This window comes from Dromiciops gliroides, chromosome 1 (assembly GCF_019393635.1).
Source record: "Dromiciops gliroides isolate mDroGli1 chromosome 1, mDroGli1.pri, whole genome shotgun sequence".
In the NCBI taxonomy this organism is placed as follows: Eukaryota; Metazoa; Chordata; class Mammalia; order Microbiotheria; family Microbiotheriidae; genus Dromiciops; species Dromiciops gliroides.
This window is the reverse complement of record NC_057861.1, coordinates 684172748-684186819: the sequence shown is the minus strand read 5'-3', so window position 1 is coordinate 684186819 and position 14072 is coordinate 684172748. Positions and strand designations below refer to the sequence as shown.

General features: G+C 37.1%; 1 protein-coding gene across 4 annotated transcripts in view; it reads left to right on the top strand.

Moving 5' to 3' along the window:
* TNS3 (tensin 3) overlaps positions 1 to 14072 on the top strand; it is a 429194-nt gene that overhangs the window by 199297 nt on the left and 215825 nt on the right. For all 4 annotated transcript variants that reach the window (XM_043964868.1, XM_043964867.1, XM_043964866.1 and 1 more), the window contains one exon: positions 5927 to 5965. In XM_043964868.1, the coding sequence (XP_043820803.1) occupies positions 5927 to 5965 (39 nt within the window). The remainder of the gene's footprint in view (positions 1 to 5926; positions 5966 to 14072) is intronic.

The following is a 14072-nucleotide window of genomic DNA, read 5'->3' as shown; positions in this document are numbered from 1 at the left end:
AGGGCCTTCACTCATACAGGGACAGGGTTAGAGGATCTCCCTCCACTCCTCACCTACTAGGGCCTGTTGTAACATACAAATGGGAGTTTGAAGTTAGAGTTGGAAACAACCTCAGAGTCTGCCTATTTTATTATCTCCTTTTCAAAAAGGCCCAGGTAGGTAAGTGAATTACCCAGGTCATAAAGGTAGAATTTGAATCCATGATTTCTGATTCCAGAGTGAGTGTATGCCTACCATGTGTTAGCTTTCTTTCTTTCTTTCTTTCTTTCTTTCTTTCTTTCTTTCTTTCTTTCTTTCTTTCTTTCTTTCTTTCTTTCTTTCTTTCTTTCTTTCTTTCTTTCTTTCTTTCTTTCTTTCTTTCTTTCTTTCTTTCTTTCTTCCTTCCTTCCTTCCTTCCTTCCTTCCTTCCTTCCTTCCTTCCTTCCTTCCTTCCTTCCTTCCTTCCTTCCTTCGTTCTTTCTTTTTTCTTTCTTTTTTTTGGGGGAGGGGGGGCAGGGCAATGAGAGTTAAGTGACTTGCCCAAGGTCACACAGCTAGTAAGTGTCAAGTGTCTGAGACCAAATTTGAACTCAGGTCCTCCTGAATCCAGGGCCAGTGCTTTATCCACTGCGCCACCTAGCTGCCCCTATGTGTTAGTTTTCTGCCATAATTACATGGTGTGTGTCATCATCTATTAGATTAGAAACTCCTTGAGGACATGTACCATGTTTTACACAAATTTTGTATGTTCCCCGGCTGCACATAGTAGATACTTGACATAGTAGGCACTTGATCAATGTTTATTAAATTGGGTTAATAGAATATGTGAAATATTTACTTTGGAAGCAGGCATCTGGCCTTGATTGGGTAAAGAGTATATGATTAACAGGGTCAGGAGAGGACAGTGTGGTGCAATTGCTTCTCTAACCCTCCTCTCCCAGTAACATGCCCACTCCAGAAAGAACTGGGTTTTTGTTTTTGTTTTGTTTTTGTTTTTTGGTCCCATGAACAATTATTTTAAAACAATAATATTTCAAATATTTTTCAGTTCAGCTAGTGAAGGTTAATGGTGGGATTTTTGAATACAAAAGCACAGGTTTGGTTGATATCTTTTTTTATCTTTCATGTGAATCCCACAGTTAAATGGACGCTTCATTTACACTGATATACCCATGCTATTAGGTAGAGGACCTCAGCCAATGAAAACATAAGCCTTCCCTGGTGTTGTTTAATAGTATCTGATAGAAGAATGATTCTATTCCCTGTGATCTCCCTCAACTCTAATTACATGCTTTGGAACCAGTCAATCCAGGGAAGTAAGTGTCAATAAGATTTTCCTTAATTTTACTAACTTTGAATTGCTTATAAATGATACAAATAGCCAGAATGTTGTAGTTGATTTTTGTATGAACTATTATTTTCATTCTTAAAAGATCAACTCTACACCTTTACGATTAACACAGGAAAGCAAAAACTGGGATAGAAATTATCCTTCCTACCCCTATTTCACTGCCTTGCTATTTGACTCTTGGCATGATATTTATAGAAATTTGGCAGCTCGGTAGCATAGTGGAAAGAGTGCCTGAAATCAGGAAAATGTATTTCTGTGAGTTCAAATCTGGCCTCAGAGACTTTCTAGCTGTGTGATCCTGGGCAAGTCCCTTAACTCTGTTTATCTTAGTTGCTCATATATAAAATGACCTGGAGAAGGAAATGGCAAACCACTCTAGTTCCTTGGCCAAGAAAACCCCAAGTGGGTTCACAAAGAGTTAAACATGAGACTGAACACAACAACAAATAAATTTGAACATTTTGTGATTTAAATCTCCCATCTCCAAAAATACCACAGTGATACTAAATAACCAGATTGGAATTTGGAAGAAATCATTACAGATGTTTATCAATACATAACAGGGTATATTTTTTGTATGTTTAACCATTGGTCAGGTTATAACTCTTTTTCTTTTCTTTTCTTTTCTTTTCTTTTCTTTTCTTTTCTTTTCTTTTCTTTTCTTTTCTTTTCTTTTCTTTTCTTTTCTTTTTCTTTCTTTTCTTTTCTTTTCTTTTTGTGGGGCAATGAGGGTTAAGTGACTTGCTCAGGGTTGCTAGTAAGTGTGAAGTGTCTGAGGGTGGACTTGAATTCAGGTCCTTCTGAATCCAGGGCCAGTGCTTTATCTACTGTGCCACCTAGCTGCTGCTGCCCCCAGGTTATAACTCTTTTAAAATAAATATCAGTTAAAAAATCATAGTTAGTGCCCTTCAGGGAGCTTACCTTTTATTAAGGGTGCAAAGGTAAAGCTAAGCTTCAATAACTCACCCATGCTATAAGAATCCAAGGACATCATTTATACCTGGCTGAAGCTGTTAGGCCCAGAAAAATCTAATCAGGGTATAATTTGCTTCTTTGCTTTAGTTGGCCATTTGTCTAGACTTGTTTCTGACCCTTAGTTAAACTCTGAAAGTTCATTTGCTCTTACCTGGTCATATCTGGTCCAAATAGCCTCAAATTCAAAATTGTAACACAAAGTTAGCACACATTTGTTAAATAATGACCTCCTGTTTGCAGAGAACTGAGTCATCATGGTGGACCAAATTTGGAATCATAAGGTGCATGTAGGTTGAACACTCGTATTTACCCCCTTATACCATCTTAGGCAAATATTTAATTTCTCAGGGCCCCAGTTTCCTAATCTATAAAATGCATGAGTTGGATTTCTAAGACCCTTTTCAGAAACAATTCTGTGACCTTCTGAACTCTGTGAGGTGATCCTTGGATAGATAAATTATTCAAAGAAGACATCTGCTGTTCTCATGAAGGTTATAGTCTAAAGATATTTAGCCCGGATAATGTTGGTGGTGGAAAAGGGTAGACATGAGAGCTATCTTCAAATCTTTGAAAAATCCTCAAGTCAGAACAATGAGATTTGTTTTGCTTGGTCCCAAAGGACAATGAGTAGAAGTCGAAGAAGCACATTTTACCCTGATAAGGGTGACAGAGACAGAGAGAGACAGAGAGACAGAGAAAGACAGAGAGAGACACACAGAGAGATAGACAGAAACAAAGACAGAGAATGCCTTTCTTCACTGTTAGAGTTGTAGAAAAGTCAAATGGCTTGCCTTGGGAGTAGTAGGTTCCCCCTCACCAGGAGCCTTCAAATGGAAATTGAATGTTCACTCTTCAGGGATATTATAGAGGGTATACTCTTCAGATATCAATGGGTTGGGTAAGGGAGCCTCCGACATCGCATCCAACTCGAGATATGTAATTTTTTAGTGCCTGGAACACAATAAGTACTTAATAAATGCTCTGTTTTCTGTCTGTCTACCTGGAATATTTTACTTATGCCTTACCTATTATTTTCATCTGTTTCACTGATCTGGCGCTTCAAGTCTTGCTACCCTTGGTGTTGAAATCTCTTTGGTATGGACCTTACATTTATAGACCCTCTCCTTCTCCATCCTGACAGGCATCTCTCAGCCTGTAAGCCACCTACTAAGGCTGCTTCTGCTCTCTGTTGGCCCCCAAACTCAAAGCCCTGATCTGCTTGGCCTTATTTGACCCTATGTCTATAGCCTGTTTGGTGTCAAAATATTTCTGACTCCACATTATTGGGCTCTTTGGATTGTTTGCCTGGGTTGGTTGTTCTGATCAAATGATGCACATGGGTATTTCATTCCTATAGGGTGTCTTATTCTATAAAAGGACCTTCCAAGTAGATTTGTATGGGCTCTGGGGGAGGAGGCAAGACCCTTTGATCTCAGGTAGGCACATGTGTAGATTACTCCCCTTGACCTTACTCTTTATGTTCAGAAGTGTCTGAAAGATTTCAGCTCCAACTTCGCTTCTAGATAATGTTCAGTGTTTTGATAGATTAGAAGAAGGCGCTGGGTGATGGGGGTGGGGGTGGGGAAAAGGCTAGTATCCAGGGGTGCTATCTGATTTGGATGTGTGGATGCAACACATGTGACCATACTGAAAGTCACCAAGCAAGATCATGTATTTTGCCTGCTCAAATGAACAATGACCACACCACATGTCCATGTTACCTTCTCTTTTCACTGGAAGGAACTTTTCTGATGATAATACAAGAAGCTTTGTCAGTGAGGTGTGCCACTAAGTTAGCCATCCGGTAGCTCAACTTTATAAAATGGCATGTCATAGTTGTGTTTCTCCAGTCCTATTGTCTTTGTATTCAAATGTACAGTTTCTATTCAGGACCTCATGAACACTGTGGAGTTGTCATTCCTGGTCCTGTCAGTCTATCAGAAGAGCCCTAATCTTTATAATCCAGAGTCTTGGCAGAGGCTGGTACTCCTAGCCTTGGGCAAACAGTGTATTTTCTGCAAAGACTTCTTGAGTGTTAACCTTTATCAAGCTTCAAACTTGTTCCAGCCCTTCACGTTGCACTTAAAACTGATCACAGGCACCCGGGAAGTTTTCCACGTTTACCCGTGCAGAGCTGGGCTTTCTTTTACTGCTTCTATGCTGTTCTAAGATGAGGCAGGGGGTTCCTAAATCCAAAGGAGAGAAAGAGACATCGGTGAAGAGCTCCTGAAAGAGAGCTGACCCTTTCCTGAGAAACTGAGTTTCTCAACATTTTACTTGGTACTCTGAGGTCTCCTGACAGAAGCTGTGGATTCATAGGGTACGACTTTATTCTTCATGTATTTCATCTGTCTGGATCCTCCCTGCTCCTCTGCTAATCTGTTTGATTAATTCCTCATCTGTTCCATGTCCTACAACAGGTTGTAAAAGCTCTTTTAATTGATTTGAGCAGCTAGCATTGGGCATTGCATGGCTTCTTACTTCTCATAGAGTCAGCTTCCTATACTTTCACAGAAAGGCTGCGGGTTTATCTAACGAAGCTTTACTTCTAGGCATGGTGGGACACTTAAAACATTAGCTTTATTTAAAACATGAGTCTTCCCTCACTTTGATAATATTTTCCTTTTGTTCTTTTTGGGGGGGATGAGGGGTGGGGTGAGTAAAATATGGGTTTTGATTACCATATGGGACTAGAACTCAAACCTGCATAACTCCTAATATTTTTGTGTTTGATTTTTGGAATATTATAATTACATTAAACAAATTTATTGAGCATTTAGCATTGTAAATCACTGATCTTGGCACTTGAGTAAATTTTAAAAAATGAAAAAGAGAGATTCTTTCCTTGATGAACTTACAGTATGGTAAGGGAGGTAATATATGCACATGAATAAATATTATGTAAAACAAAATGAAATGTGTTGGAAGGACAAGCAAAGTGTCGCAAGAAAGTAAAATAGGAGAATGTTGCTCTTATTTGGAGGGATCAGGGATTGGTTTTTAGAGGAGGTGTACAGTTTTATAGGATGGGTAGACTTTTGACGGGCAGAGAAGGGCACATGGATGCATGTGGTAGGCAAAACTCGGGGATCAATATAAACAAAGGCAGGAAGAGAGGCCAGTATAGCCATGTTTGCATAATAGTGACTAGCCTGGGATACCTTGTTTGACATAGACATTAAGCCATATTACCAAAGACCATGAATGGCAGGCTGAGGCAGGTCTTCCTGATCATAAATCCAACACTTTACCTATCTATTACCTGTTCTCTGAAGTTTGGTATCCTTGGTGATTTTATTGGTCTTCCAGTTTGTTACAGCTATAGCCATAAGTTTGCTGTAGAAAATTATATCTATCAAATTTGTGAAACCGATGATTTCTTCTTCATAGAACTTTATACCTAGCAAGAACTTTAGAGACCTTCTATTCCCAAGCTTTCCTTTTGTAGCAGAGAAAACTGACATCTAAGAAAGTGACAGATTCATACAGTTTTTGCCTCTGAACAAGTTGGTATCTCGTTTTCTTTGTTTTATTACAGGAGAAGAGCTACTGTAAATCTTGAATAATAAGTGTTACAATGCAGTTTGGTTGATTGTAACATGTTTCCTTTTCATTTCACAGCCTAACAACTCTGATGTATCTGGTCACGTAGCCAGGACAGTAAGTAGTTTTTCTTTCTTGATTAATTTTATTGTACTATGTTTTGGGCTAGTGTTTAGTGAATTGTTTTTACTGATAGTTTTCAGCATTTCAGCACTACTAGGCATAGGACATAGCGAAAAAGAGAGGAAAAACTCATTTTCAGGTGTTTGCTAGGGTCTTTAGTATCAGCTTGGATACTTTCACTGTTTTCTTTTTACCTAAAAAGCTGTAATTTCAAATGAACTTTTGGAATTACAAGTTCTAATATTCCTTTTGGGGGGGGGCAATGAGGGTTAAGTGACTTGCCCAGGGTCACATAGCTAGTAAGTGTCAAGTGTCTGGGGTGAGATTTGAACTCAGGTCTTCCTGAATCTAGGACTGGTGCTTTGTCCACTGCGCCACCTAGCTGCTTTTAATTTGAATAAAAATCCATTGGCATTTTAGAAAAACCAGACAGTGTTATCTCATGTTTCTTTAAGTTGAATAATTCTTTGGACCCGTTTGTTCAACAAAGTTCTGACCCAGGCTGAATTTGGGTATTTTGAGTTTTATTCATGTGTGACCTTGGGCAAGTCACTTAAGCTCTGTCTAAACTTGATTTCTTCATCTATAGAATGGACATAATGATGATACCTATCTCCCAAGGATATTGTGAGGATAAAATGAGTTAATATTCGTAAAGGATTTTGCAAACATTAAAGTGCTATATTAAAGCCACCATCACCACCATCATCATCATTATTATTTTCTGACTGCTTATCATTTGATTCTTCAGGGGCTGACATTTTAGGGTACATGCTTTAATTTTTCCTGCTACCATTTTAATATCTTTAGGTGTTTGTTACTAGTTCTCCAGAGAGTGAGAAGAGAGATTCAAAAACACACATATTAGATTAGTTTACTTCTTAGATGTGTGGGGAAGTTGACCTTGTTGTTACCATGATATAGTGGAGAGCATCCTGGCTGTTGAGTTCACAGATTCAGCTTACAAACCTGACTCCATCCCTCATTAGCTCTTTGAACAGAGACTAAAGTTACTTTCCTTTTCTGCACACTCACTTTTTATCCACACAACTCGAGTTGTAGTTCTTATACTCATGACCTCATAGCTTTTTGTTTTTAATAATTTTTTTTACAAAGATCTGTGTTCTCTCTCTTAACCCTCTCTTCCCTCTACCCCATGGAGAAAACAAGAAAAAACAAAACCCTTATTACAAACACATATAGTCAAACAAAACAAATGTTCTCATTGGCCAAATCCAAAGAAATTACCTCATAGTTCATTCATTCATTTATTTTTTTATGAGAGAAGGGATTTTGTCAACTGTAAAGCTCTATATAAATGTGAGGTGTTATTACAACAAAGCAGATGTTTTGGGGAAACTTTTTTGTGTTTTAATATGTAGCTACGCCATGCCAGTTTGAAAGCCATTGCATGAAATACAAATAATCTGTATTGGATGTAACATGTATTGTCTTATTATAATTCACTGATTCTGCCTAGATCAACCTTAGGTATGGTACCTACTTATGTTATTACTTATTTTAGTCACTATTGAATAACAATCATCTCTTATCATATTCTTCATTATTTTTGTATAATATACTCCTCCTCCTAGCTAGGATTTATATGGTTTTTAAAGGTTTTCAAAGTGCTTTACAAATATTGTCTCATTTGATCCTTACTATGACCCAGTAAGTGCTATTATTATCCTGATTTTAGAGATGAGAAAATTGAGTTTGAGAGAGGTTAAGTAACTTGCTTAACACCACACATCTAGTAAATGTCTGAGGTGGGATTTGAACTCAGGTCTTCCTTATTTTAACCCTCTGCCACTTTACTGCTATGAAAGCAATATATCTATGAAAGTAAAAATGGTTAAAGTTATTTTGTTAACATAACTATTTGTCTAATTTTAAGATATTTTCAATTTATTAGTAAAAATTGGTGCTTATATAGGTCCTGAAGATTAGGTAAGGTTTTTCATTGCTACTTTATTAATGTCTCATTTGACTAAATGGAATTTGATTAAAACATGCATACACACACACATACATACACACACACAAAAGTCCATAGCACTTATGTCCTGTCTTAAGTATGCCAGAAGATGTTGAAGATCACCAGAAAGTGGCAAATTTGAGCAGAGTGTGGCTTTAGCTTCCACTGGGGGTACTTCAATCCTATGAGCCAGGGACTGGGTGCTGGGGATCCTTGCCAGGAGAATCTCAGGCTCAGCTATTTAAAAGATGCTTCATTTAATTAGTTTTTATCTTCATATTCTGAGAAATCTCTTTCTTGACTCTAGTTTACCTGAATAACATTAGATACACAGCTAGTATGTCAAGTCAATGAGGATTTATTAAGTATTACAGTGTGTTTGACACTGTATTAAGAGCTAGCAATACAGACAAAAGCACAAGCATAGTGCCTGCCCTCTAGGAGCTCACATTCTAATGGGGAGACAAAATGCAAAAAACAATGTACATAAAAGTTATATGTGTTTAGGTGGCACAGTGGATAAAGCACTGGCCCTGGATTCAGGAGAACCTGAGTTCAAATCTGGCCTCAGACACTTGATATTTACTAGCTGTGTGACCCTGGGCAAGTCACTTAACCCTCATTGCCCTGCCCCCCTCAAAAAAGAAAAAGATATGTGCTTTATATTAGAAGGTAATCTCAGAGAGAAGGCACTAGCAGGGGTAAGAAATGGAAATGGCCAAGTAACACTTGATGAATGAATGAATGAACGAATGAATAAGTGTTATAGCATTGCCAATGGCCTTGTTATGATTTCGTTTCTTGTTCAATTATTTACATAATGTTCACTATCAGTTTAAGTCTTAAATGTAAAGTAACTTATTCCTTTTATATTTATTCCTCCCTTTCTCATTTTTACTTAAATTAATAAGTGTCCTGGCTAATTTCTTTGTGAATGCACCTTAGTTCTATTAAACTTAATTCTAGAGATTTCCATGGGGATGTTTTTGGTGCAAACTCATTGCTTTTTGGAAACTGGATGGCAAGCAGCTGTCATGTTTAGCAGGAAGCCACAAGCTTCCTGTCTTGGCAAGAGTGTCACTGCTTTGTGAAACCTTAACCTTAACACAGTGTACCATTGTCTACTCATGAGAGAGATATGCAGGGCAGAGATGGTCATACATGATCATGAATGAGCAAAAATGGAAATGAAAAGTTCCAGGAGTGTATCTGGCAATGAGTAAAGGTATTTTCACTCTTATGTGTCAGGTAGGACAGGTATAGTGTTCCTCTAGTTACCAAGTCATTTTAGTTTTCTGTGGGCTGGTTCCTCATCTGTAAAATGAGGGAGTTGGATTTAAAAACTGTTAGCAGTCATTTCCACCTCTGAAATTCTGTGATTTTAGAGAGAACCACGTGCTTCATGTCACTAGAGAGAACCATATCACTTTATGGCTTGGTCAGTCCCTCACTTGTTTAACTGGCATGGTTATTCATTAGATGGAATGTTAGAGTGCAAAGGATCTCAGAGATCAACTCTTAACATCGCCTTCATTTTTCACATGGGAAAAACTATGATCCCAGAAGTCAAGTGATTTGCCCCTCAAACTTCCTACAAAAGACCTTTCCACTATACCGTGCTATTTTTTTTTTTTTTGATGTGCTCATTCATTGTTCCTTATTGAACCCACGTGGACTTGTCGAAATCATTGTTGCCTTTTGTAAAGTGCTCAAATACTATCTATTTAATAATCCATTGTAGAATTTTCCCTTGTAATAACTTATGTCAAGCTTTCTAGCTTATAATTTGAAAGATTAACTTTTTCCTTCATTATGGAAATGGGCATGATTACTCCTTTCCAGTCTCACAACTCCTCTCTCAGTTTCCATGATTGAAATTTACCAGTTAGTAACTGGTTTGGTTTTTTTTTGTTTTTTTTAGTGAGGCAATTGGGGTTAAGTGACTTGCCCAGGGTCACACAGCTAGTAAGTGTTAAGTGTCTGAGGCCGGATTTGAACTCAGGTACTCCTGACTCCAGGGCCGGTGCCCTATCCACTGCGCCACCTAGCCGCCCCACTGTTTTCTTGATAAAATTCAGGAGTCACAATTGAAAATATCCAGGAAACTAGGATGTAATTTGGAATGGCCATTTGGCTTGATTTCATGTAGGGCATCTATTTATCCTCTTGTCATCTCCTTACTTCTCTTGGATTTCAATCCCTTCTCATCACTTTTTGTTTATTCTTCTTCTTTGGAAGATCATTATCCTTTTTGTTGTTGGTGGTGGTGGTGGTGGTGGTGAGAGAAGAAAAGTAAAATACAAGTTGACTTGTTCCTTCTTTTCTCTGACCAGACCATAGTCCCATTTACTCCAACAATGATCTTATTTCCTCCTTCTTTCAATTCTTCCCCACAATATTGGTTTTCTTAAAAGGTCTTTTGTTGTTGTTATCTTTAACATTTTTGGACAACCTCAACTCCTTTAAGACATTAGCCTTCTCTTCTAAATTCTTATAGGACCATGTCACTTTTTAATTTGTTCTCCATTATTGTGAGGAAGGAGAAGGGGATAAGACCTTTTTTGGTGTTGAGGAAGTAAGACACTTTGATTTTTCATCATTTTGGCTATTTGTTTTACTAATCAGCTTTCAACTTCCACACAACATAGTAGATAGTTTTGAAAGGTCACTCTCCCTCCCCATCATCCAACATTTATCATACAACAACAACCTCATCATAAGCTTCTCCTGACTTAGCAAAAGTTGTACTTTGGATGACTGTCCATCACTGGGCCTACATATTCAAAAACACTGATGATCTTGTACTAGCCTGTTAGAGCCTCAAGAACCTAGGAGTCACTTCTGTGCAACAATGAAGCATCAGAGTAGGACTTTTTGGGGGTCACTGAATCAATATCTGGGCAGAAAAGAAACTCTAGACCACCTAAGAAGATAATTACCCACTAGAATCTCCCAAAGTAATACCACCATCTTGTGGCCATTTAGCATATTTTTGTTGTTGATAAAAACAGTTTCCACCTTTGTATTTTTTTAAAAAAACTTTTATGCCACGGATCCATGGAAAAGATAAAACCTTGGATCAGCATCATTTTTCAGGTTTCTAGTACCTATTTTTTTAACATAATAAGAAAGTTTTAGTTAAAATCCTTCTGGCCTTTTAAAAAATATTTTATTCCATTTTTTCACTTCAAGGAATTTTTGAGACCCACCCACAAAAAGTTGTTTGAGACCAATTTCATCCAAGCAGCTTACAAAAATCTCATTATCTAGAGCAAGGTTCTTAACCAATAGTATGTGATTTTAAAAAATAGTTTGATAACTCTTTCATTACAACTGATTTCTCATGCAATCTTGTATATTTCATTTTATGTGTTTAAAAATATGATTAAGAGAAGGGGTCCATAAATTTCACTAGATTGCCAAAGGGGTCTGTGACACCCAAACAAGTTTAAGAATCCATCCCTGTCCTAGGTGCAAGATTAGGCAGGTATATCCCTATGAAACCGTCATTCATGATTTTATTTGGTTGAATTGAGGGGGCAAGAGTTTCTTAACAGTATATGTCAATAATTTCTATACACTTAGTGTGCAAGGGATAACTTTTTATGGTTTCTTACCAGACAGAAGATCTGTTATCAGTGATTTGGAAAATGCCCTCTTTTTTGTTTTCCTGTAATTTTTTTTTAATGAGATATTTTATTTTTTCCGTTACATGTAAAGATAGTTCTCAACTTTTGTTTATACATGCTTTACAATTTCAGATTTTTCTCCCTCCCTCCCCTCCCTCCCCTAGACAGCAGGTAATCTGATATAGGTTATATCTATATATCTCTATACATATACATATAGATATATATATACACACACATATATATACACATAATAACATTAATCCTATTTCTGCATTAATCCTGTTACAAGAGAAAGAATCAGTTGCATCCAAAATTGGAAGGGAGGCAGAAAGCTGGGAAACAATTTTTGAGGCCAGTGCTTCTGATAAAGGCCTCATCTCTAAAATATATAGGGAATTAAATCAAATTTATAAGAATCCAAGTCATTCCCCAATTGAGAAATGGTCAAAGGATATGAACAGGCAGTTTTCTGATGAAGAAACCAAAGCTATCTATTCCCATATGAAAAAATGCTCTAAATCTCTAATGATTAGAGAGATGCAAATTAAAACAACTCTGAGGTACCACCTGACACCTATCAGATTGGCTAAAATGACAAAAAAGGAAGATAATAAATGTTGGAGAGGCTGTGGGAAAATTGGAACACTAATGCATTGTTGGTGGAGCTGTGAGCTGATCCAACCATTCTGGAGAGCAATTTGGAATTATGCCCAAAGGGCGATAAAGCTGTGCATACCCTTTGACCCAGCAATCCCACTTTTAGGTCTTTTGCCCAAAGAAATCATGGAAGGGGGAAAGGGACCCACATGTACAAAAATATTTATAGCTGCTCTTTACGTGGTAGCAAGGAATTGGAAGTTGAGGGGGTGCCCATCAATTGGGGAATGGCTGGACAAGTTGTGGTATATGAATACAATGGAATACTATTGTGCTGTAAGAAATGATGAGCAGGAAGAGTTCAGAGAAACCTGGAGGGTCTTACGTGAGCTGATGATGAGTGAGATGAGCAGAACCAGAAGAACATTGTACACAGTATCATCAACATTGAGTGTTGACCTACTGTGATGGACTATATTCTTCTCACCAATGCAATGGTACAGAAGAGTTCCAGGGAACTCATGATAGAAGAGGATCTCCAAATCCAAGAAAAAAAAAAGAAAGAAAGAACTGTGGAGTATAGATGCTGATTGAACCATATTATTTCTTTTGTTTTGGGTGCTGTTGTTTTTTTTTTTTTCTATTTTGAGGTTTTCCTGTAATTTTAACAGAGCAGCTTTGCATTTTAGAAAAAAAAAACAATTCAATTTGTTCACCTTGAAGTAACTCTCCCTCCTTCACCAGAACTCTTGTCTTCTGTTCTCCTATTTTATCCCTTTTTTTTCATGACCACATAGATTCATCAGATGCCAGAGGAAAAATATGAAAATAATAAACTGAAGTAGAATTTGTAAGGAATATATATGGATGTCATTATACTTATGGACTATGCAGAACAGGGTAGTTCTGGGAGCTTTTTGTTGAGATGTCCTGGCGAAAATGGTTAAAAGCAGAACAAAGTCCTTGACTTGTTATGTCCTGAGAGCTCAGCTCCTTTCAACCATTAATTTTCTCATAGAAAACCTGAAAATCATGACAATAATACACAGTTTATGGAAACTGATGACTCTGGGAAAGCAACATCCTACTTTTAGTAGAATGCCAAAGGAAATTGCATTTTGCAACATAAACATGTAAAGAGAGTGTATAACTTTTTGAAAACTCTAACCAGAAGAAAGGATTTTCAGGGGCTTTTTTGTATAAGTGGAAAGATTTTCTTTTTTTTTTTTAATTTACTTTTAAAAATTATCAAAAGAAGATTGTATATTAAACAAAGAATCTGTTATATATAGCTTGTTTTAAAGCATATATAAAATTTTACACAAAAATATCAATCTTGTCTGTGTGCCCCTTTCATAACATCCTTCTGCTCTCTTCTGTTTTTTTTAATGTTTCATTAGTACTTCTCTCTGTCTCTGTCTCTATCCTTCCTTCTGTCTGTCAGTTTCTTAGTTTCTTTCTCTTTCTCTCCATCACTATCCTAGCCCTCATTCCCACTGCACTATTTCCTTGCGTCCCTAATGACAAATTACCTCTATTGTAAGAAATACATAGACAAGCAAAATAAATGCACATATTGACCTTCTCTGAAAATATTTGCTCCTCTAGTCAATTCTACCTCTGCTAAAGGGTAGGATGCATGTGTTGTTATCAGTCTTCTGGCATCACTATTAGTCATTGCATTGATCAGGGTTCTTAAGACTTTCAGAGCTATTTTCCTTTTTATCATTGTGATTGTCAAATGATTTGTTTTCCTGGTTCTACTCACTTTACATTGGTTCATACATGTTTTCTCATGTTTCTCTGAATCTGTTTTAAAATAAATAGCACATTTAAATTTAATTGATTTTTTTAATTGATAGAAAATGTCTTATGAGTCAAGGATATATACTTA